This window comes from Nycticebus coucang, chromosome X (assembly GCF_027406575.1).
Source record: "Nycticebus coucang isolate mNycCou1 chromosome X, mNycCou1.pri, whole genome shotgun sequence".
Classification (NCBI taxonomy): domain Eukaryota; kingdom Metazoa; phylum Chordata; class Mammalia; order Primates; family Lorisidae; genus Nycticebus; species Nycticebus coucang.
Genome location: NC_069804.1, coordinates 64,472,620 through 64,499,315, shown reverse-complemented (window position 1 = coordinate 64,499,315; position 26,696 = coordinate 64,472,620). Strand labels below are relative to the sequence as shown.

The 26,696-nt window shown below is 39.8% G+C and overlaps 1 protein-coding gene and 1 pseudogene across 1 annotated transcript; both read right to left on the bottom strand.

Annotated features, from left to right (window-relative positions):
* Positions 1-4,895: 4,895 nt before the first annotated feature.
* Positions 4,896-6,434, bottom strand: LOC128576845 (high mobility group protein B3-like; annotated as a pseudogene).
* A 14,683-nt stretch (positions 6,435-21,117) lies between these two features.
* LOC128576666 (GAS2-like protein 3) lies at positions 21,118-23,199 on the bottom strand. The gene is given in 3 exon segments (XM_053578858.1): positions 21,118-21,930; positions 21,932-22,062; positions 22,065-23,199. Coding segments are annotated over 3 exon segments (2,079 nt in total).
* Between the last annotated feature and the right edge of the window lie 3,497 nt (positions 23,200-26,696).

The following is a 26,696-nucleotide window of genomic DNA, read 5'->3' as shown; positions in this document are numbered from 1 at the left end:
AACAGAATGGAGCAGGCAGAATAAAGGATCTCTGACATTGAAGACAAAGGTTTTGAATGCACACAAATGCTCAAAGAGGAAAAAAATGGAGGAAAAAGATGGATCCTTCTCTCAGAGAGCTCTGGGATAATACGAAGAAATCTAATATTTTTCTTATAGGAATACCTGAAGGTGATGAGGTTGCTGTGAAGGATACAGATGCTTTACTTCATGAAATAATCAAAGAGAATTTTCCAGAAATGCCAAGAGATTCTGAAATTCAGATAACAGACAGTTTCAGATCATCGATATGACTCAAACCAAATAAAAATTATCATAGACACATTATAATTAGCCTCTCCAAAGTTAATATGAAGAATAAACAGCCAGACCTGAGAAAATAATAACCTCCAAGGAGAACACTGGAATAACTCCACATCTCTCTGCTAAAACCTTTCAAAATTGAAGAGGGGGGTCATCGACCTTTATTGTCCTTAAACAAAATAACTTTCAACACAGGATCCTGTATCCAGCTAAACTGGGATTCACCTATGATGGAGAAATGAAACACTTTTTTTTTTTTTTTTTTTTTTGTAGAGACAGAGTCTCACTTTATGGCCCTCGGTAGAGTGCTGTGGCCTCACACAGCTCACAGCAACCTCCAACTCCTGGGCTTAAGCGATTCTCTTGCCTCAGCCTCCCGAGCAGCTGGGACCACAGGCGCCCGCCACAACGCCCGGCTATTTTTTGTTGCAGTTCAGCCGGGGCCGGGTCTGAACCCGCCACCCTCGGTATATGGGGCCAGTGCCCTACCCACTGAGCCACAGGCGCCGCTCAGAAATGAAACACTTTAATGACATTCACATGTTGAAGTAATTTGCCATAACTAAACTAGCTCTCCAGGATATTCTCAGACCTATCCTCCATAACGTAAGGCACAATCCTCCACCACCAAAGTAAATTCTCTCAGAAACTTTTGATCAAATTTCAAATTCCATAGTGGTAAAAGCATTAAAAATGTCCACTGGACTTTCGAAAAACTCAATACCCAGAATACCATCTGGTTTATCAATAATTTCAATTAATGTGAATGGCTTAAATTGTCCACTAAAGAGGTACAGGTTGGCTGACTGGATACAAAAACCCAGGCCAGACTTCTGCTGCATTCAAGAATCTCACCTTAACTTAAAAGATAAATGGAGAGTCAGGGTTAAGGGATGGTCATCTATAATTTAGGCAAATGGAAATCAGAAAAAAGCAGGTGCTGCAATTTTATTCACAGGTACAATAGGCTTGATAAGGATGGTCACTTCATATTTGTTAAGGGCAACACTCAACATTATGAGATTTCAATTATCAACATTGATGCACCCAACAAGAATATGCCTCAATTTTAAAAAAGACTCTATCATACATAAGAAACTTGATTTCCTGCAGCAACTTAATTGTCCAAGATTTTCACACTCCTTTGGCAGTGTTGGATAGATCCTCCAAAAAGAAGCTAAGCAAAGAAATATTAGACTTAAAGTTACCATTCAACATTTGCAACTGACATCTACAGAACACTTCATTGTACCAAAACTAAATACACATTCTTCTCATCAGCCCATGGATCATTTTCCAAAATTGATCACATTCTAGGTCACACGTTTAACCTCAGTAATTAAAAAAAATAGAAATCCCTCCTTATATTTTGTTGGACCATCATGGAATAAAAGTTGAACTCAGTAACAACAGGAATCTGAATACACATACAAAAACATGGAAACAAAATAACTTCATACTGAATGATAGCTGGGTCACAGATGAGATTAAGAAGGGATTTACCAAATATTTAGAACAAAACGATAATGAAGATACGACCTATCAGAACGTCTGGGATCCTGCAAAGGCAGTCCTAAGAGGCAAATTTATAGTGTTGCAAGCCTTCCTCAAAAGAACAGAAGGAGAGAAAGTCAACAACTTAATGTGACATCTCAAGCAATTGGAAGAGGAAGAATATTCCAACCCCAAACCCAGGAGAAGAAAAGAAATAATTGAAATAAGAGCAGAAGTAAATGAAATTGAAAACAAAATAATTATACAACAGATTAAACAAAAAGTTGGTTTTTTGAAAAGGTCAATAAAATAGATAAACCATTGGCTAACCTAACCAGAAGTAGAAGAGTAAAATCCCTAATTTCATCAATCAGAAACGATAAAGGCCAAATAATGAACTCCTCAGAAATTCAGCAAATCCCTAATAAATACTACACAAAACTCTACTCTCAGAAGTATGAAAATCTGAAGGAAATAGACCAATACTTTGAAACATACCACCCTCCTAGACTTAGCCAGAAAGATGTGGAAATGTTGAACATGCCTATAGCAAGCTCTGAAATAGCATCAAGTATAAGAAATCTCCCCCAAAAGAAAAGCCCAATACCAGATGGCTTCACATCAGAATTCTACCAAACCTTTAAAGAGGAACTAGTACCTATATTACTTAATCTTTTCCAAAACATAGAAAAATGAGGAATACTTCCCAACTCATTTGATGAAGCAAATATCACCCTGATACCCAAACAAGGAAAAGACCAAACAGAAAAAGAAAATTATAGACCAATATCTTTAATGTATATTGATGCAAAAATATTCCATATTACCCTAGCAAACAGAATCCAATAACACATCAAACCTATTATACACCACAACCAGGAGGGTTTCATCCCAGGCCCCAAGGATGGTTCAATATATTTAAATCCATAAATATAATACATCACATCAACAAATTAAAAAACAAAGAACATAAGATTTTCTCAATTGATGCACAAAAAGCTTTTGACAATATCCAGCATTGTTTCTTGATTAGAACTCTTAAGAAAATAGTACAGAGGAACATTTCTTAAACTAATAGAGGCCATCTGCAGCAAACCTACAGCCAATATCATAGTGAATGGAGTAAAATTGAAAACATTTCCACTCAGATCAGGAACCAGGCATGGATTCCCACTGTCCCCCCTGCTTTTTAACATTGTAATGGAAGTCTTAGCCACCGCAATCAGGCAAGAAAAGGCAATCAAGGGGATCCAAATATGACCAGAGGAGATCAAACTGTCACTCTTTGCAGACAATAAGATTATATATCTGGAAAACCCCTGGGAATCAACTACAAAATTCCAGGAAGGGATAAAGGAATATAGTAACGTCAGAAATACAAAATTAACACTCATAAATCTGTAGCCTTTATATACATCAACAATGGCCAAGGGGAAATAATACTCAAAGTTTCTATTCCCTTTACAATAGTACCAAAGAAGAAGAAATATCTGAGAGTGTATCTAACAAAGAACGTGAAAGATCTCTATAAAGAGAACTATGAAACTCTGAGAAAAGAAATAACTGAAGATATTAACAAATGGAAAAATATACCATGCTCATGGCTGGGAAGAATCAACATTGTTAAAATGTCTATCCTACCTAAAGCAATTCACAGATTTAACACAATCCCTATTAAAGCACCTCTCTAATATTTTAAAGACCTGGAAAAATTAGTACTTCGTTTTATATGGAAACAGAAAAAACCTCGAATAGCCAAGACATTACTGAGAAATAAAAACAAATTGGGAGGAATCACGCTTCTAGACTTCAGACTATATTATAAAACAATAGTGATGAAAACAGCATGGTACTGGCACAAAAATAGAGAGGTAGATGTATGGAACAGAATTGAAGACCAAGAGGTGAACTCAGACACTTACCATAATTTGATTTTTCAATAAGCCTATTAAAAATAAAAATTGGGAGAAAGATTCCCTATTTGACAAATGGTGCTGGATGAATTGGCTGACAACTTGTAGAAGACTGAAACTGGACCCAAACCTTTCTCCTCTAACAAAAATTGACTCTCACTGGTTAAAGGACTCACCCAGACCCATTTGCAGCCCAATTCATAATTGCTAAGTTATGGAAAAAGCCAAAGCGCCCATTGATCCATGAATGGATTAATAAATTGTGGTATATGTACACCATGGAATATTATGCAGCCTGAAAGAAAGATGGAGACTTTACCTGTTTCATGTTTACATGGATGGAGCTGGAACATATTCTTCTTAGTAAAGTATCTCAAGAATTGAAGAAAAAGTACCCAATGTGGGTGGCGTCTGTGGCTCAGCGGGTAGGGCGCCGGCCCCATATGCCGAGGGTGGCGGGTTCAAGCCCAGCCCCGGCCAAAACTGCAACAAAAAATTAGCCGGGCGTTGTGGCGGGCGCCTGTGGTCCCGGCTGCTCGGGAGGCTGAGGCAAGAGAATCGCGTAGGCCCAAGAGTTGGAGGTTGCTGTGAGCCGTGTGATGCTACGGCACTCTACCAAGGGCGGTACAGTGAGACTCTGTCTCTACAAAAAAAAAAAAAAAAAAAAAAGAAAAAGTACCCAATGTACTCAGCCCTACTATGAAACTAATTTAGGGTTTTCACATGAAAGCTATAACCCAGTTACAACCTAAGAATTGGGGGAAGGGGGAAAGGGAGGGGAGGGGAGAGGGTGGTGGGTAGAGGGAAGAGGATTGGTGGGATTACACCAGCGATGCATCTTACAAGGGTATATGTGAAACTTGGTAAATGGTCTGTGAAGCTAGTGAATGATGCCCCATGATTATTTCAATGTACACAGCTATGATTTAATAAAAAAAAAAATAAAAATGTTTGGAAATATATAAAACTTTGATACAGTTTCGGGGTGCTCCAGACACCCGTGAACACTTCATGCAAACCCCTGACAATTTCTAGAGCACTTTCTGACTGCAATATGATCATGATCAAATTTTGTGATGAGACCTATTGAGAGCAATAGACATTTCTCGATTAAGAGATGTTTCATTTACAGTGCTCTCCTACTCTAAGGTATTTACAAGGAAATAGATAAACAGTTTTTTATTTCTACTTCTCCTCTTCTTCCTTGTCTTCTTTATCTTCCTCTTCCACCTTTTTCCTGGCAACTTGAGTGGGACCCTTTGTGCCATCAAATTTTCCTTTAGACTTATAGTCAGCAAAATCCTTCTCATACCTCGCCTACAGCTTGGCTGTCTTAGAGATGTAAGGCAGCTTTTCACTGTCACATAAGTTATTCCACGTCTCACCCAGCATTTTTGCTACATCTCCAACAGAGATACAAGGATTCGTAGACTTGATCTTGGGGCAGAATTCTGAACAGAAGAGGAAAAGTCCAGACGGTGGCTTATGGTAGGCATTAGGGTACTTCTTCTTCTTTCCTCCTTTAGATTGTCTGTAATCCTTCATTTCCTGATCATAGCAGACTTCATCAGCCTTTGCCATTTCCTGAAATTTAGACTTCTTTTTCCCAGACATTTTCTTCCACCTTTCAGAGTACTTCTTGGAAAATTCTGCAAAATATACAGGGACCTCTGGGTTTTTTTTCTTATGTTCTTATCTTCATGTCCGCACAAAGATGGCATAGTCAGAAATCCCTTTGGTTTCTTGGGGTCACCTTTAGCAATCTTGACTGTATTGTTCGCTATTCTCCACTGTCATACTTTAAAGATCTTGAAAAAATAATACTTCGTTTAATATAAAATCAGAAAAAACCTCAAATAGCCAAGGCATTACTCAGATATAATAGCAAAGCAGGAGGAATCATACTACCAGACCTCAGACTACACTATAAATCAATAGTAATCAAAACAGCATGGTACTGACACAAAAACAGAGACGGAGACGTATGGAACAGAATAGAGAACTAAGAAATGAACCCAGCTACTTACCATTATTTGATATTTGACAAGCAAATTATAAACATTTTTTGGGGGGAAAGGGGCAAGATGGCCTACTGAGAGCAGCTTCTGAGGAAGGCTCCTGTCCAAAAGGAAAGATAATGTCCAGAAACAGCACAATTGAGCTGAAGACTGGGAGCCCAGCTGAGAGAGAGATGATAACTGCAGGTCACCTCTGCTAAGGCAAGCTGTGACTCCAAGAAACCAATCTTCATGTACAAAATTCATCTGGAAGGAGGAGTGTCCGTCCCGTCCCCCAAGAAAGTTGTGGTTTTTCTTTGTTTTTCTCTCTCCGTTCTTTTATCTCTTCATTTGTTCCTGCGGGTTTTCTATGGACAAACAGTGAGCTATGAAACTCTTGCCTTGCTCCACGGGTGAGTGCTGTGGGAAGTGGGGACTACTTCCTCACAGGGAACCTGCTGTGAATCTGAACGCTCTCTTGCTAGGCAGAAATATCAAACTAAGATCTTCCCTGCCATTCTGAACTTCCAATACACCCTTCCCCCCTTACCCGATAAACCAGAAGCCTAAACGCTGCTGAGACTGAGGTAGGAGGTTCTTGGGCAGTGCCCCCTCTCCCTGTCTGCCACACCAAGCAACCCCCGAAGAAGAGACTCTGGGTGTGTGCTGAGCCTCGCCCCACCAAGATCTCTGCCAGCAGCCGGGCGGCTTCCCACCTTCGCCCCATGCCTGCCTGGGCCTCTGGGTGCCTGCCCTGGCCAGTGAATTGCCAGAAGCTGAGTGGTGTTGCTACCCGCAACCCATGCCTACCTGGACCTTTGATGCCCGCCCCAGCCAGGGACTTGCCAGAGACCGAGTGGCGCCCACCCAGACCTCCATTGGCCCAGCGGTGCCCTGACCCATGACCTGAGCCTGTGCAGACCTCTGTATGCACACCCCAGCCAGGGACTCACTGGCAGCTGAATGGCGCCATGACCTGCACCCACCCAGACCTCTGTAAATCAGCCCTGGCCAGACACTCGCCAGCGGCCACATGGCACCAGGACCCGTACCCAGCCAGGCCTCCCTGCGCTGGCCCCAGCCAGGGACTCCACCAGCAACCACACGGCCCTATCCCTGTGCCCAGCAGGCAGCCACAAGCCCTGGCCAGGAACTCCAGGAGTCACCCAAGCCATGTCCTCCCTCCCGTACCCTCCCTGACTTTGCATTGGCCCACTTGTCGGGCCAGGTACACTGTTAGCCGTGCGCCCTCCAGAACCTTTTCTGCCTCTGCATGGAGCCCTTCTCTTGGCCAGAGAACACTGGAGCCTTGCGCTCTCTTTGCCAATGTCACCAGGCTCCAGGCACTCCCAGAACCATTTGCACCACCCCCTGCCCTGTAGCTGGATCCAGGTGTGTCACACTCTGGAGCTGCTCCCACAACTAGAACTCCCTGGCTGTGGGAGCCCCAGAGGAGCTACACAGGGTCACTTCCTTCAAAGATCCAGCAAGAATAGAGTGATCCTGCTGGGGTCTAATCTTGGAAAGACACCTCCTCAACTCTGAGGACAGTCAGAGGCAACTGTGAAAAACCATCATGAGGCAGAATCAAAGAAAAAACTCTGGCAATATCAATAATCAGAGTAGATCAACTCTCCCAAGGAACAATAACACATACACACCACAAGATCCCATGCATAAACAAATAGCTGAGATGTCAGAAATCAAATTCAGAATCTGGATAGCAAATAAGATTGAATTAGAACTCCATGGAAGGAGACAAGATCGCGGACTGAAGCCAGCTTTCCACAGAGGCTCTTGTCCTGAAGGAGAGTTAAGGGATGAAAATTTAGCAAGTAACCTGATGGATTTGAGCAGCACCAAGAGAGAAAGTTGAAGAACGCACATCAACCCTGCTGAGGAGAGCTGCAACCACAAGGAGGCAAACAAAAGGTACAAAACCCATCACCAAGCGGACGGGAGTCCCCCATCTCCCATATGATCAGCTTAAGAGCCCCACAAACAAACGGGCAGAAATCAAAGGCCCTCCCACTACACTCCACGGGAGAGACCTACTGCAATCTGGACCTACAACCCCACTAGGGTGCCAAAGCATTCTCTTGCTGAGCATAAAACTGTATAAAACTGTAAATATCCTTTGCATGCAACTCTGAACTCTCAGCCCTCCCTGGGCAGCAATACAACCAGGCATAAAACTGAGTGTAATTGTGTGAGCTTGCTGCCGGTGGCTCTGGGCTCCCAGCGCTCCCCCCTCCCCCCACCCTCACTCTGAGATCTGGAGACCTGAGCACTGGCCGTGCTGGGCAAAAAACTGAGTGGAACTGAGTGCTCGCTACCTTCAGCTCTGAGCTCCCAGCACTCCCTTCCCGCTCTCACTCTAAGATCTGGAGGCCTGAGACCCAGCAGTGGCGGGCAAAAACTGAGTGGAACTGAGTGCTCGCTACCAGTGGCTCTGGGCTCCCAGCACTCCCTCCCCACCCACACTCTAAGATCTGGAGCCATGAGCGGCAGCGGTGCCGGACAAAAAACTGAGTGGAACTGAGTACTCACTACTGGTGGCTCTGGGCTCCCAGCTCTCACTCCCCACCCTCACTCTAGTATCAGGAGCCCTGAGCAGCGGCAGTGCCAGACAAAAAACTGAGTGGAAGTGAGTGCTCGCTACCAGTGGCACTGGCCTCCCAGCGCTCCCTCCCCACCTGCACTCTAAGATCTGGAGGCCTGAGCGGTAGCAGTGTGCTGTTGGTGCTCCCCTCCACTCTCACTCTAAGACCTGGAGGCCTGTCCCCCTGGGAGTCCAGATTCTTGGGGGATTTACTGGGGCGTGGACAGTGCCGGACTGTGTCAGGTCAGTGCTAACTCTGGGGCATGGGAGGGAGGCTCAGACAGACCCAGATCAGAGCAGCAATTTCCTGAGGTGGCTGAAGCCACACCCCCTGTCTTGCTGGGCAACCAGAGGAGGCTACCTGTGAGTAAAGGATTTGCCCGAGGTGACTCACAGACCCGGGAAGCTGCCAGAGCAGGCCAATTCAGAGACCTGAGACTTCGACCCAGAGTAAGTGCTTCACTGGGGTCAAAAAGAAACAAGCTGAAAATAAGACAGAACCACATAGCCCCAACACACCAGTTAGGGCCCCAGTCTCTCAGGCCACAATGCTGTACATGCCCTCAACAAAGTCCCAGGGGAAAACTAAAAAAAAAAATAAAACAACCATGGGGCAGAATCAGCAGAAAATCTCTGGAAACATGAATAACCAGAATAGATCTACTCCCCCAAGGAAAGAAATGGCAGATGTAATTGAAGATCCCATTCATAAACAACTGGCTGACATGTCTGAAATCGAATTCAGAACTTGGATTGCAGATAAGATTATTAAAATTGAATTAGGAATCCAAGGAGAAATTCAAAAGTTGTCTCAAGAATTTAACGAATTTAAAGACAAAACCACCAAAGACTTAGACACACTGAAGCAAGAATTTGCAGCCCTCAAAGATATGAAAAATACACTAGAATCCCTTAGCAACAGAATGGACCAAGCAGAAGAAAGGATTTCTGACACTGAAGATAAAGTCTTGGAATGCTCCCAAACTCTCAAAGAGGAAGAGAAATGGAGAACAAAAGTGGATCATTCTCTCAGAGAGCTCTGGGATAACTCAAAGAAGGCAAATATCCAACTCATAGGAATTCCTGAAACTGATGAAGTGTCTTCACTGGGCACAGAGGCCCTTATGCATAAAATTATGAAAGAGAATTTTCCAGACATGCCTAGAGAATCTGAAATTAAGATAGCAGATGGCTTTAGAACCCCAGCACGACTCAACCCAAATAAACATCCCCCAGGCATATCATAATTAACTTCACTAAAGTTAATATGAAGGAGAAAATTCTCAAAGCAGCCAGGCGAAAGAAAACTATTACCTTCAAAGGGAAGAACATTAGAATGACTACAGATCTCTCTGCTGAAACTTTTCAAGCCAGAAGAGGGTGGTTATCAACTTTTAATCTCCTCAAGCAAAATAACTTTCAACCCCAGATCTTGTATCCAGCTAAACTGAGTTTCATTTATGATGGAGAAATTAAATACTTTAATGACATTCATATGTTCAAGAAATTTGCCATAACCAAACCAGCTCTTCAGGATATTCTCAGACCTATCCTCCATAATGACCAAGCTAATCCTAAACCTCAAAAGTATACTCAATCAGAAACTTTGGATCAAACTCCAATTTCCACACTGGCATAAGGATTAAAAATGCCCACTGGACTTCTGAAAAACTTGATACTCAAAACTTCACCAGACTTATCAATATTCTCCATTAATGTGAACAGCTTAAACTGTCCCCTAAAGAGGAATAGGTTAGCTGCCTGGATACAAAAACTCAGGCCAGATATTTGTTGCATTCAAGAGTCACATCTTAACATAAAAGACAAAAACAGACTCAGGGTGAAAGGATGGTCATCCATATTTCAGGCAAATCATAATCAGAAAAAAGCAGGTGTTGCAATTTTATTTGTGGATACAATAGACTTTAAACCAAAAAAGGCAAGGAAGGACAAGAATGGTCACTTCATATTTGTAAGGGTAATACTCAAATGATGAGATCTCAATTATTAATATCTATGCACCCAACCAGAATGCACCTCAATTTATAAGAGAAACAATTATAGACATAAGCAACTTGATTTCCTCCAGCTCCATAATCGTCGGAGATTTCAACACTCCCTTGGAAGTGTTGGATCAATCCTCCAGCAAGAAGCTGAGCAAAGAAATCTTAGATTTAAACCTAACCAAACAACATTTGGATTTAGCAGACCTCTACAGAACATTTCATTCCAACAAAACTGAATACACATAATTCTCATCAGCCCATGGAACTTACTCCAAAATCCATTGCATCTTAGGTCACAAGTCTAACCTCCGTAAATTTCAAGGAATAGGAATTATTCCATGCATCATCTCAGACCACAATGGAATAAAACTTGAGCTGAGTAACAACAGGAATCTGCATACTCATATAAAAACATGGAAGTTAAATAACCTTATGCTGAATGATAGCTGAGTCGGAGGAAGCCAAATTTTTGGAACAAAATGACAATAAAGACATGAACTATCAGAACCTCTGGGACACCGCAAAGGCAGTTCTAAGAGGGAAATTTAAAGCACTGTAAGCCTTCCTCAGGAGAAGAGAAACAGAGGAAGTTAACAACTTAATGGGACATCTCAAGCAACTGAAAATGGAAGAAAACTCCAACAACAAACCCAGTAGAAGATAAGAAATGACCTAAATCAGAGCAGAACTAAATGAAATTGAAAACAAAAGAATAATACAACAGATCAATAAATCAAAAAGCTGTTTTTTTGATAAGGTCAACAAAATAGACAAACCTTTGGCCAACCTAATCAGGAAAAAAGAGTAAAATCTCTAATCTCATCAATCAGAAACAACAAAGACGAAATAACAACAGACTCCTGAGAAATCCAAAAAATTCTTAATGAATATTGCAAGAAACTTTACTCCGAGAAATATGAAAATCTGAAGGAAATTGACCGATACTTGGAAGAATGTCACCTTCCAAGAATTAGCCAGAATCAAGTGGAAATGTTGAACAGGCCCATATCAAGTTCTGAAATAACATCAACCATACAAAACCTCCCCAAAAAGAAAAGCCAGGAAGCAGATGGTTTACATCAGAATTCTACCAAACGTTTAAAGAGGAATTAGTACCTACACTACTCAACCTGCTAGAAAAGGTAGAAGAAGAAGGAAGACTGCCCATCACGTCTATGAAGCAAACATCACCCTGATCCCCAAACCAGGAAAAGACCCAACAAGAAAAGAAAATTATAGACCGATATCACTAATGAATATAGATGCAAAAATATTCAACAAGATCCTAAAAAGCAGAATCCAGAAACATATCAAACAAATCATACATCATGACCAAGTCGGTTTTATCCAGGGTCTCAAGGCAGGTTCAATATACGTAAATCTATAAATGTAATTCAGCACATAAGCAAATTAAAAAACCAAGACCATATAATTCTCTCAGTTGATGCAGAAAAAGCTTTTGATGACATCCAACATCCCTTAATAATCAGAACACTTAAGAAAATTGGTATAGATGTGACATTTTTAAACTGATAGAGGCCATCTACAGCAAACACACAGCCAATATCATATTGAGTGGAGTTAAATTGGAATCATTTCCACTCAGATCAGGAACCACACAAGGCTGCCCATTGTCTTCATTGCTTTTTAAAATTGCAATGGAAGTTTTAGCTACCACAATTAGGGAAGAAAAGGCGTTCAAGGGTATCTACATAGGGACAGAAGAGATCAAACTTTTACTTTTCTCAGATGATATGATTGTATATCTAGAAAACACTAGAAATTCTACTCAAAAACTCTTAGAAGTGATCAAGGAAAGAAAAAAACAAACAAACAAAAAGAAGTGATCAAGGAATACAGCAGCGTCTCAGGTTACAAAATCAACATTAATATATCGGTAGCCCTTATTTATACCAACAATAATCAAGCTGAAAAAACAGTTAAGGGCTCTGTCCCATTCACAGTAGGGCCAAAGAAGAAATGTTTGGGAGTTTATCTAACAAAGGATGTGAAAGATCTATATAAAGAGATCTATGAAACTGTAAGAAAAGAAATAGATGAGAGTGTTACCAAATGGAAAAATATACCATGCTCATGGCTGGGAAGAATCAACATTGTTAAAATGTCCATACTACCCACAGCAATATATAATTTCAACGCAATCCCCATTAAAGCTCCACTGTCATACTTTAAAGATCTTGAGAAAACAATACTTCATTTTATATGGAATCAGAAAAAAACTCGAATAGCCAAGACATTACTCAGAAATAAAAACAAAACTGGATGAATCACACTACCAGACCTCAGACTTTACTACAAATCAATAGTGATCAAAAGAGCATGGTATTGGCACAAAAACAGAGAAGTAGATATCTGGAACAAAATAGAGAACCAAGAGATGAATCCAGCTACTTACCACTATTTGATTTTTGACAAGCCAATTAAAAACATTCAGTGGGGAAAAGATTCCATATTTAACAAATGGTGCTGGGTGAACTGGCTGGCAACCTGCAGAAGACTGAAATTGGACCCACACCTTTCACCATTAACTAAGATAGACTATCACTGGATTAAAATTTAAACTTAAGACATGAAACTATAAAAATACTAGAGGATAGTGCAGGGAAAACCCTTGAAGAAATTGGTCTGGGTGTGTATTTTATGAGGAGAACCCCCCGGGTAATTGAAGAAGCTTCAAAAATACACTACTGGGACTTGATCAAACTAAAAAGCTTCTGCACAGCCAAGAACACAGTAAGTAAAGCAAACAAACAGCCCTCAGAATGGGAGAAGATATTTGCAGGGTATATCTCTGAAAAAGGTTTAATAACCAGAATCCACAGAGAACTCAAACGCATCAGCAAGAAGAAAACAAGGGGTCCCATTGCAGGCTGGGCAAGGGATTTGAAGAGAAACTTCTCTGAAGAAGACAGGCGCACGGCCTTCAGACATATGAAAAAATGCTCATCATCTTTAATCATCAGAGAAATGCAAATCAAAACTACTTTGAGATATCATCTAACTCCAGTGAGACTAGCCTATATCACAAAATCTGAAGACCAGAGATGTTGGCGCGGATGTGGAGAAAAGGGAACACTTCTGCACTGCTGGTGGAAATGCAAATTAATACATTCCTTTTGGAAAGATATATGGAGAACACTCAGAGATCTAAAAATAGATCTGCCATTCAATCCTGTAATTCCTCTGCTGGGCATATACCCAAGACCAAAAATCACAAGATAACAAAGGTATTTGTACCAGAATGTTTATTGCAACCCATTTCATAATTGCTAAGTCATGGAAAAAGCCTAAGTGCCCATCGATCCACGAATGGATTAATAAATTGTGGTATATGTACACCATGGAATATTATGCAGCCTTAAAGAAAGATGGAGACTTTATCTCTTTCATGTTTACATGGATGGAGCTGGAACATCTTCTTCTTAGTAAAGTATCTCAAGAATGGAAGAAAAAGTACCCAATGTACTCAGCCCTACTATGAAACTAATTTGGGGCTCTCACATGAAAGCTATAACCCAGTTACAACCTAACAATTGGGGGAAGTGGGAAAGGGTGGGGAGGGAGGGGGGTGATGGGGAGAGGGAGGGGGATCGGCGGGATCATACCTGTGGTGCATCTTACAGGGGTATTTGCGAAACTTGGTAAATGTAGAATGTAAATGTTTTGGCACAGTAACTGAGATAATGCTAGGAAGGATATGTTAAGCATTGTGATGAAAATGTTTCAAATGGTCTATGAAGAGAGTGTATGATGCCTCATGATCATATCAATGTATACAGTTATGATTTAATAAAAAAATGAGAGAACTAAAAGATGAGTCCAGCACTTACCATTATTTATCCTTTGACAAGCCAATTAAAAACATTCAATGGGGAAAAGATTCCCTATTTAACAAATGATGCTGGGTGAACTGGCTGGCAACCTGTAGAAGACTGAAAGTGGACCCACACCTTTCACCATTAACCAAGATAGACTCTCACTGGATTAAAGATTTAAACGTAAGACATGAAACTATGAAAATACCAGAAGAGAGTGCAGGGAAAACCCTTCAAGAAATTGGGTTGGGCGAGTTTTTTATAAGAAGGACCCCCTGGGCAATTGAAGCTGCTTCAAAAATACTCTATTGGGACTTGATCAAACTAAAAAGCTTCTGCACAGCCAAGAACACAGTAAGTAATGCAAGAAAACAGCCCTCAGAATGGGAAAGTATATTTGCAAGTTATGTCTCCGACAAAGCTTTAATAACCAGAATCCACAGAGAACTCAAATGCATTAGCAAGAGAAGAAAAGGTTTCCCATCGCAGGTTGGGCATGGGACTTGTGCCTGAAGAAGACAGGGGCACGGCCTTCAGACATATGAAAAAATGCTCATTATCTTTAATCATCAGAGAAATGCAAATCAAAACAACTTTGAGGTATCATCTAACTCCAGTGACACTAGCCTATATCACAAAATTTGAAGACCAGAGATGTTGACGTGGATGTGGAGAAAAGGGAACACTTTTGCACTGCTGGTGGAATTGCAAATTAATACATTCCTTTTGGAAAGATATATGGAGAAAACTTAGAGATTTAAAAATAGACCTGCCATTCAATCCTGTAATTCCTCTACTGGACATATACCCAGTAGACCAAAAATCAAATCGTAATAAAGATATTTGTACCAGAATATTTATTGCAGCCTAATTCATAATTGCTACGTCATGGAAGAAGCCCAAGTGCCCATCTATCCACGAATGGATTAATAAATTGTGGTATATGTACACCATGGAATATTATTCAGCCTTAATGAAAGATGGAGACTTTACCTCTTTCATGCTGACGTGGATGGAGCCAGAACATATTTTTCTTAGAAAAGTGTCTCAAGAATGGAAGAAAATGTACCCAATGTACTCACCGTTACTATGAAACTAATTTAGGACCTTCACACGAAAGCTATAAAGCAGTTACAACCTAAGAATAGGGGGAAGGGGGAAAGGGAGGGAAGGGCTGGAAGAAAACTATGAGGAGGACCCCCAGGAAATTGAAGCAATACCAAAAATACATTACTAGAATCTGATCAAACTAAAAAGCTTCTGCACTGACAAGAACACAGTAAGTAAAGCGAGTAGACTGCCCTCAGAATGGGAGAGGATATTTGCAGGCTACGTTTCTGACAAAGGTCTGATAACTAGAATCCACAGAGAACTCAAACTTATTAATAAGAAAACAACAATTGATCTCATTAAACTATGGGCAACAGACTTGAACAGAAGCTTCTCTGAAGAAGACAGGTGTAAGGTGTACAGGCATATGAAAAAAATGCTCATCATCTTTAATAAGCAGGGAAATGCAAACCAAAACTTCTCTGAGATGCCATCTAACTCTACAAAAAGTAGCCCACATAACAAAATCCCAAAACTACAGATGTTGGCGTGGATGTGGAGAAAAGGGAACACTTCTGCACTGCTGGTAGGAATGGAAGCCAGTACATTCCTTTTGTAAGGAAGTTTGGAGAACACTCAGGGATCCAAAAATAGACCTCTCATTGGATCCTGCAATTCCTTTACTAGGAGTATATCCAAAAGACCAAAAATCACTTTTCAAAAAAAATATTTGCACCAGATTTATTCATTGCAGCTCAATTCATAATAGCCAAGACATGAAAGAAGCCTAAGTGCCAACTGACCCATGAATGGATTAATAACTTGTGGTATATGTATGCCATGGAATACTATGCAGCCTTATTAAAAGAAGGAGCCTTTACCTCTTTTATGTTTACATGGGGAGACCTGAAACATATTCTCCTGAGTATAGTATTTCAAGAATGGAGGATAAAGTAGCCAATATACTCAGTACTTCTATGAAACCTACTTATATTTACTCACACTTTGTTATTAAAGATAAACACAACTATAGCCCAGAATGAAGGAGAGAAATGGAGTGGGAAGTGGGGGGAGGTTTGATAGAGGGAGGGTAAAAAGCGGGACCACACCTATGGAGCATATTTCGATGGTACAATCAAATCTGTCAAGTGTAGAACATAAACGTCTTAACACAATAATCAAGTAAATGAGGCGAAAGCTATGTTGATTGGTTTGATGTATCCAAGTCAGGTTGTATAAAAAACAACACATTGTACCCCGCATATGCATAAATGTATTCATGATCTATGTGTATTTGACTTAATAATATATATTTATATATATATACTGAATAGAAATCCTACGTTATATATGTGGCTGTTTTTAAATTTTGCTTATGGTATTTTTTTGTTCACATGTTTTTTATTTTAAAAAATATTAACATATATCTATTATACCACTTAAGAAACCTTATTTCTTTGCATTCTTGTCTCTCCTACTAGGAAGTGAATTTCATTAGACCAGGAGCTCTGTTTTATTCATCTCCATAGTGACTGTAAAAGAGCTTGGATTATAAGTATGCTTCGAGTCAATATTTGTAGCATTGACGTGATGATGACTTTAACCCAAAGGGATGACCCTGAAATAAATAAATAAACATTGCTGGGAAATATATAAACCAAGATTTTTTAATTTTAATCATTTTTAGGGAAAATTCCTTTTGACAGCCCCAAGAATAGTCACTTTGTTTTTCTTATTCTTGGCCTCAATCTCCCTCACATACTTTCCCACTTTCTATATTTCCCCTAGATTCTGTAAAAGACAAAGGCTCAGATGAAGCTACTTCCCACATCCTCACCTGAAGGGGTTTCAGGACAGCAGATAAAGGGCTCTTGGTGCAAGGAATGAAGACCCTTGACACAAAGTCTTTGTCAGGTGACTGAGAATCTCTGAGAGTAGCCCTTCCAAGTAAACCTCATGTCCATATTTATTATCATAAAACGGGAAGAAGGAGACAAAAGCTGCCTGTCCGACATTATTATTGATTAGGGAAGACAAAGAGAAGGTCAGGTAGAATAGCTTCCCCTTTGTTTTTGCAAAACCGCAGACCTTGAGCATAACCTCTGCCTCCAGCATCAAGAGACCTTTGGAATCTAGAAAATCTTTGCTATATCTATTATTGCCACATGTCACATGTAAATTTTCTCTTGGAGGCCAGTTTTCTAATCTCCTGCACATACACAACACACATGCCTTTCTAACGATTCTCTACATCTTTCAAGCAGGAGGCGAGTCTTATGCTAAGTATCAGGGCTCAATTTTCCTTATTCTCAGCGAGGGCTGGTATTTTTACTGGGGTGCCTTTTAAGTTTAAAGCTATGGCAATACCCTGCTTTCCCTACTTACTTCTTAGTATAACACAAATAAAAAATGGTTTGGAGAACAAGACTGGGCAGAAAAACCTAGTAAACTGATTCAGTATCCAGGATTCGGTATCCAACACTCCTGGGATTCTTTGTAGGAAATATGCAGAAGGAACACAAAGACTTCACTGGACCCCTCACTCTGGGACATGGCTATATAGAATCCTCCAAATAAAGAGGGTCTCATAGGTTTTATTTATTTATTTATTTAATTATCTATTTAAACATGTGTCAATTTTAATACTTGAGAAAATATAAGTTAAAATCTAATACAAATACTGCTGGCACAAGAAAATCTAAACAAATTTTAATTCAAGTTGAGTCAGTATGTGAACCTGGAGGTAAGAATATATAACAACCTATTATTCAAGCCTTTTAAAGAAGTAGCAGGTTTTAAATAAAATAAAGATAAGAAGGTTGCAGAAAGAATTATTTTTCCTTTAAAAAATTCCCCTATCCACTAAGAATTGTAAATTCTATATAGACAGGAAAGTGAAAGGTCATCTAATTTATCAAGGCATTTTTTTTTTTTTTTGGTTTTTGGCTGGGGCTGAGTTTGAACCCACCACCTCCAGCATATGGGACTGGCGCCCTACTCCTTGAGCCACAGGTGCCACCCTTATCAAGGCATTTTGAAGACACAGTGTTAGACACCCACTCGAAGCTTGAATGATATAAAAATAATCAGCATTTCATTTTTCTCTGAAGTTTCATTTTATATATTAGTCATATTAACAAATTATATCAAAGAAAAATGAAAACATATTCAATTTTCTTAAAAGTACATGTTATTTCTTCTCCCAGGTACTTGAGTAATTTAAACCTAATACTCATTTAATTAAACACAAAAAATTACAAAATCTTGTACTATTATTAAGAAATGAAAACTTCTTTCCAACTTCAGTAGTGTAAAAGTTACTTTAAAATTATGAAAATGACTACAAACATTAGCTTTCAAATGGGTTTTAAAAATATATTCAAAGAAATTGTCTTTCAGGCATTGTTTATTTAAGCAAAATCTTTGTTTTGGAAGGGTAAGCTATATATAAATAAAAATTAATTCCACATGAATATAACTGGAGAAATTCTCTATTTCTGAAGAATAGAACTATTTATAAATTGACTTCCAATTTATCGAATGAATAATTCTTTGGTTAGTTCTGGAATTTGTGTCAGATGCCTGTAGGATACTTTCATCCCTGATTATTATCAACATAAAACTTGATGTTCACATATTGTTAACACTATAAATTACATATTGTAAAATTTCCTTGAAGTCATAGGTTGGCTATCACACCATTTACCTTTTTTGCTTTCACTCTCCGAAGATGTACATATTATCTCTCTCAATGCACAGCTCCACAGTAAAGCTAAACCAAATATTTGATCACTCCCTTTTTTAAGAAGAGAAGCATCAATTATTCTCAAAACTAGCTTTCAAATGTCTTTGATTTTAACAGTACTCTTCAGGAAAAACATCACTGATTTTTACACAAAGTTTTCTTACTTTATAATCTAGTTAACATTAGTAGCCAGCTTAAAATGCTTATTCTATGACTGCATATTTGTGTAAACTATTATTATTTTCTTTAGGAAACACAAATAGAGAAACACAGTACTGAATATAATAACTGGATAACACTGTAAAGTTAACAGAAACACCCTTGAAATTTCTCAAAGTTACATTAATAATTTTAAATATGAGAAATAACAATCCTTTAAAATAAATTATTTACAGATATCATTTGAGGTTGACAGTATCTATGCACTCTTTACATGATCTGAATATGTTTCTTGAAATACTCTGCCTATAAAACAAGAACTGTTGCATCTGTGCTGTCCACTTGCCATTGGAAAACTGGAAACAGTGTGACTTTATTTAAGAAAATTAATATAATTGTAAAAAACTAATTAAAACTGATACTGTGCTATCCAAAGAAAAATACTAATCTTATGATAGGATTTTTTTTTTTTTTATTGCTGGGGATTCATTGAGGGTACAATAAGCCAGGTTACACTGATTGCAATTGTTAGGTTCATGATAGGATTTTTACATAATATCACTCTAAGATTCTTTTTAATAGCATCTTAACTTCAAGAGTGCTAGAACATTCTGACATTAAAACATTTCAATGTAAAAATTGTAAAAATTTATATATACTCATAGGAAATGTATTTATTTATTTATTTATTTTGAGACAGAGTCTCATTATGTCACCCGCAGTAGGGTGCCGTAGTGTCACAGCTCACAACAACCTCAAACTCTTGGGCTTAAGTGATTTTCTTGCCTCAGCCTCCCAAGTAACTAGGACTACAGGTGCCTGCCACAATGCCCAGCTACTTTTTTTGTTGTTATACTTGTCATTGTTGTTTAGCAGGCCCGGGCCTGGTTTGAACCTGCCAGCCCAGTGTATGTGGCCAGTGCCCTAACCACTGAGCTACAGTCTCATTTTGTTGCTTTTAGTACAGTGCTGTGGCATCATAGCTCGTAGCAACCTCAGACTCTTGGGCTCAAACAATCCTCTTGCCTCAGCCTCCTGAGTAGCTGAGATTACAGGAACCTGCCACAATACAGGGCAATTTTGTGTAGAGATGGGGGTGTCACTCTTGCTCAGGCTGGTCTTGAACTCCTGAGCTCAGGCAAGCCACCTGCCTGAGCCTCCCAGAGTGCTAAGATTATAGGTGTGAGCCACCACACCAGGTCTGGAAATAACATTATTAAAATATATTTTTAATGTGATAAAAACTACTAAATCAGTTTCCTCTGCCACATTGCACACCTATCTAAATTATAAGGTGTCTTAAGTTTTTGTAGTTTTTATAGATTATATTAAAATAAAATGTTTTTGCCAAATTTCTGTTTATTTCATTAATTTGTTTTTTTAAACCAAAAATATTGGTAACAAAATATTGCCAATGTTAATATATGCCATGTAAAAAAATCAGTGTTTAGAAAGCCTAAAAAAAGGTCAGCGAGTTGTCCCTAACTCAGAGTAGTGCCAAACTAACCAGCAGCAGCCACTGGTACTCAGTATTGTTGGATCAGGCAATCCTAATCTGGAAATTAACGTAGGTACCTTTTGTGGGACAAATGCCAAACTATTGCTCTTTTACTGAAATGCAATGAACTAAAAGTATGAGCACCACTGTTAATATGAGCAGGTATGTAAGCTGCACATTTAATACACATTCAAAAACAACTATAAGTATAGTTATAATTCTTGTAGTATTATTTAATTTTTACATTTCTCTTCAAGGGAAGACGTTAACAAAAACGGTACAGATTGAAAATCATATGCATGTCTATTATAAATGAGAAACTTGGTGCCTCAGAAGAGCACTTCTGGTGAATTCTAAGGAACTTTCTGCTGGTCCCAACCTCCACCCTGTCTCGTGGCACTTACTGTCTGCCCCATTTGGACAGACACAAAGAGAAGAATCTTTTAAGATGTGAAACTAACATAATTCCCTGTTTTCCATAATTTTCTGTTTGCTTAAAATGACACGTAGGTACTTATTTTCTAGGTTTCTTACTTCCAGTCATGACAAAATAATGGTGATCACCTTCCTTTTTCTTGGCAGCAGGTTTTTTACCTCCATCATCTGTTCCCTTAACAGATGAGAGGGGCTTCCTGGTCGAAGGTGAGGTTTTACTACCTTTGGGAGGTCTTTTAGTGTAGGACTGGCCTTTAGTGGCATTCTGCGGTGATTTTGGCACGGTTTGTGTTTTGGCAGAAGACTGGGGAAGGCTCACAATGGACAGTGGGGTGCGGCCGGGTGACATGGGGGAGCTGGATCCTTTCTTCTGGCATGTACTTTTATTGTGAGGCTGCTTTTTGGCAACTGAAACTGTATTATCTTTCAATGCCTGTGTGGCTTTTCGAGAAGAAACCGAGGATACAGAACCTGGTGGATTTAAATTCAAGGCCAATTTCAGTTTCTGTGTGGGGACTGGCTTTGCTTGTGGGGCTCCAGCAGGTGGCTGAGACCGAGTTCCTAGCCCCCTGGCCGTGGTTTTGGAGCCGGGATTTGTCATTTTTGCAGAGTATTGGAGAGACGCAGAAGGTTTAGGCCTGAGGTGTATATTTGCTGCCGGCAGCTTGGGACCCTTTGATGATGAATTCGAATGTGCAGCCAAGTGAAATGCTGCCCTATCCAGGGAAGAAACATGATTGTGTTTCAAATACATGGGTTCTGTTTTTCCAGAACTCTTACTTGGCAAAAGCGTAGACTCAGGCAGATCTCTTGAAATCTTGGCTGGGATAAGCTTGGCCTTCGGGGGACTGGGGGATGCAACACATTTTCTCAGTGACTCAGACACACAGGGGCGCAGTTCTTGGTAAAGCTGGTGAAGAAGTGTTTTTACCTCCTGGATATGAAGCAGCATGTGAAGATGATGCCTTGTTCAAAGGCACTTGTGCTTTCTTTGTTATGCCTTTTGAAGACTTGAGATGGGGGACGCTGCTACAGAATTTGTGAATTTAGAACACGCTGACCCAGAGCCCAGGTTACCCCCTTTCGGGGAAGATGCTGGCAGCAACCCACTTGGTTGACATACCGGTTTTTCTTTGCCCCTTGGAATACCAGCTGGTGTGCCAGGCTTTGAATTTTGCTTCTGAAACATGTTGACTGCTGACAAGGGATTCATGTCAGGAGGCTGAGGTGTTCTGGTGGGGGAATCAGGTACATTTTCAGTAGCAACTCCTTTTTGAAATGCTAAAAATTTTTGTTCTAGTGTAGCAAACTGTAAGATTCGACAGGGGTTATATTTAAGCAAAAATCCTTGAAAAGTATCCCAGCCTCCACCAACACAAACCATGAGGTGTTTTCCATGAAGCATTCTTATGAAGAGAATTTTATCCCCTAGTTGATACCGTCCTTCAGATAAGTACTCAATAGAAAATCAATGCGAACAACTACATGGAGGGTCCTCGGCAATATGTTTCACAGCTTCATGGAGCTCTTCATGCTGGCAGCATGATTTTGGGATGCTGATGGAATCTTCAGGCCCAGAAGTATTAAGTAAGTTCTCTTCTACCTCAATTTTTTTCTCAAGTTTTACTAATACTGGTGGTTCAACACCATATCTTGACACTATTCGACCAATTTCAAGAAGACAAAGATACACCTGTCTTGGATCTTTGTGCAAAACTAAACCTTCAGATTCAAAGAGGTAAGTTTCATCAACCCTGATGTCTCTACACCAGTGAAGGAAGTTTGCAGTATTATCTCGGGCAAAGAATGAACCTGGTGCAGCATCTTTCTTACAGGGTACTTTTCTCATTGGAAAATTTCCCAGTTGTTCAGAGTTGCACGTTTTCACCATGTTTTGAAGAACATAAACCAGTTGGCATAATAGCACTCCATTATCAAGTTCTTCTAATAATCTTTCTGCCTTAACTTCAATGCCACGCAAACCAGATAGCCAGATGGACAGGTCTTCCTGCATGGGCAGCAGGGTGGCCGCGTGCCACACAGCCATCCACTCTTCATAATAGCACACGTTCTCCAGTCCCGGCCCGTGTCTGGGAGTCAGAAGACTCTGTGGACTCAGGGACAGGTCTTCTCCAAACCATACTTGAATTGCAGGCTGCATGGTCTATATTGAAATGAAATTGCCCTTCACCAGGATGACGCTGTGGTAGTATAAAGTATTAGAGACATCTGGTTTGAGTTCTAGCTCCTGCATGCACTCACAATGTGGGTAGTTAACTTCTCTGAGCCTCAGTATTCTCATATGTAAAATGGGCTGTCACCACCTCCTCCTTATGGCATGTGTGAGAGGGTCACTTCTCCCTGCGGGAAGACAGCTCTGTTCAATCTCACCTCATAGGTTTTAGATACACAGATTATTGTATTGTTCTTAAAGAACCAGCTCAGGTTCTTTTGTTGCCCCATGATCTACGTATAGTAGTTTCATCTCTACTTTATCTTTTTGTAGCCATGAATAGAATTGTAGAGAAATGCCAGCAAACTGAGTTTGAATTAAGTAAGGGTCCTTTATTAAGCTGGCCAGCCAAGAGCAGGTTCACTTCACAAAGTCTCTTGAATACCTTCAAACGGGGGTGCAAGGTTTTTACATGGCATTTCCAGAGGAGGATGGGAAGCCCTAGCATAAGCAGACTTGTACAGAAGCCAATATCTGCAAGATTAGAACTATAGGGAAGTGTCTGGGGTCTTGGGAGAGGGTCTTACAAATCTAAAAATTGCTCACAGAAAGACCAGACAGACTCGTGACAGGATTGTGTTTTCTGCAATGCTTTTTTCAGTTGTCACAGAATTCTGCAGCTCTCAGCTAAATTTCCTTCCCATTTCTGCAAGATCACTGCTTGCTTAAGACTATTTTGATTCCAAAAGGGCATGGCGTTATGGCAAGTTTAACAAAATGGAGTAAGTCTGGGCGGCGCCTGTGGCTCAGTGAGTAGGGCGCCGGCCCCATATGCCGAGGGTGGCGGGTTCAAACCCAGCCCCGGCCAAACTGCAACAAAAAAAAAAAATAGCCGGGCGTTGTGGCGGGCGCCTGTAGTCCCAGCTGCTCGGGAGGCTGAGGCAAGAGAATCGCGTAAGCCCAAGAGTTAGAGGTTGCTGTGAGCCGTGTGACGCCACGGCTCTCTACCGGAGGGCAGTACAGTGAGACTCTGTCTCTACAAAAAAAAAAAAAAAAAAAAAAATGGAGTAAGTCAGCTTCACTTGCTCAAAATGTATGGAGTTATGGCATCACAATCTATTTAGGGGCAAAGAAAATGATCTACCCATGCCATGTCAAACAAACACAGACTGGAGACAAAGTCAAGATAATAGCCATGGTTTATGAAGTTTGAAATATTTTATTAATTAAAAAGCATGATAATTAAAGTGTACAAAATTGAGTAGTATCCAGGCACACACCCTGCCTGGATGCCACAGCAAGAGAGTCCCATTGAGCTAAAACAGAGTAACCTCTAAGTGGCCATGCTAACTTTGGCAATTCTTGAGTGTGTACAGGTGCATAACACACTTTCATATTAAAGATTGCTCATGATCTTAACCTCAAAGCCATGCCTCTGAAGAAAGAACTAGTATGACAAAGAGGAATAACAAGATGTCACTCCAAAGCACTAAATTAATGAGACACGAACATGAGCATTATAGAGACTAAAGCTTAATATACTCCTTAATAATTTCTTTGAACAAACCTACAATGACCAAAAAATACAACTGATCTCTTCACTATAGCCTCCTCTCCCAAAAACAAAAAAAGGGAATCAATTTCTGACACTTGTCTTCTGCAGTGATCTCCTGTAAAAAAAAAAAAAAAAAAAATAGGGATTGGCACTGCAAGGGACTCTCGTCTCCATTTTTCATGAATATAATGAAAAAAGCACTTCATATTGTATTGTTATAAAGTAATTTCCAACCCAGCTACTTGTACTGACCTTAAGAAACATTTACTGGAAGGGAAGGAGAGTTTCTTAACAGTTAACAAAATAGTATCTATTTTCCTGCCCTTGGCCCATCACCAGAAAAGGAAACAAAATGAAATCAATATTTGAGAAACAAAGAAATATTCTGCCATTAGATAAATTCCATCCTCTTCCAGCCCACGCCCACTTCAAACATCCCAGCCCATGTCCCTACTTCACATACTGTTCAGACTACAGTAAGTCAGGAATGAGAAAATGCAACCAGTGAAAATGACTCTGGAAAATTGCCTTTGTGCTTCTGATAGAGCGACATTTAAAATTGTCCAGGCAGAGTGAGAAAAGGATGAATACAGCTTTTGAAGTGATGGGTTTTGCCTACCTATTTCTTTAGGTCCTAGTGTGTTTCAATTTTGGAAACATAAAATAATCTGAGTAACAAAAACAATGTAGGGCATGGTAGCTCATGCCTGAAACTCTAGCACTCTGGGAGGCTGAGGTAAGGTGGATGGCCTAAGCTCAAGAGTTCGAGACCAACCTGAGCAAAAGCAAGACCCCTGTTTCTACTAAAAAAAAAAAAAAAAGAAAAGAAAAACTAGACATGTTGTGGCAGTGCCTGTAATCCCAACTACTCAGGAGACTGAGGCAGGAGGATTTCTTCAGCCCAAGAATTTGAGATTGCTGTGAGCTAGGCTGAAGCCATGGCACTCTACTCAGGGCAACAGAGTGAGACACTGTCTCAAAAAAACTAAATAATAATAATGTGGGGAAAGTGATAGTAGGAGAAGAAATAATGTTTTCAGAGGCCACTCTTTAATTATCCTTCTTACTGAATCAACTTTATCTCTTTATCATCTAGGAATCCTAACCCCCATAGTAATAATTTTACTATTTTGTTGTTTATTTAAAAATTTCTCATCTTTTTATTTGGTCAACATCCACTAATGAGAATCCTCACAACATTCTTGTGAGGTAGAAATGTGGGAGCCCCATTTTGCAGATGGATTAAAGGAGGCACAAAGAGGTGATGTGACTTGCTGAAAGTCAACCATGTGAGAGATTGGGGAAAATGTGGAAAAGAGGTAACTTGGAGTAGTACCCTTTGCTGTCAGAGAGCCATATTTAGCATTGAGAAAAGACACGGTGCTGTGTTTTTAAAAATTGGCCCACTTAGTTTCATCTCTATCCATCCCACTACAGTACCTCATATAGGGATTCACATACTGTAGAGGATCAATAAGTTTCTTTAGCTTATTCAAGATTAGGTAAACTCCGAATATTTTGATTCCTGAGAAAAATTCTGGAGGCAGGATAGACCCTAGATTCCTGGAATGTGCATTACAGACATCCCTAATTCCAAAATTATACAGACCACCTTGTTTCAAAGAGCTATTGGAGTTCTAAAAATGTTACCATCATGTACATAAACACTGTGCTCTAATTGATAAAGATATTTCTCACAGATGTACTGGTTAACAATTCAAATATTGAGATACATACATATATACACATATATGTATATATGCATATACATATGTATGTATGTGTGTGTGTATATATATATATATATATATATATTTAACTTGGACAACTAATAGGGGTTGGGAGCCAGGCGCTGCTGAGCTGGGAGTTTTTGTTTGTTTGTTTGTTTTTTTGAGCCCAGATTTTTATGTGTATGTAAGTAAGAAAAAAG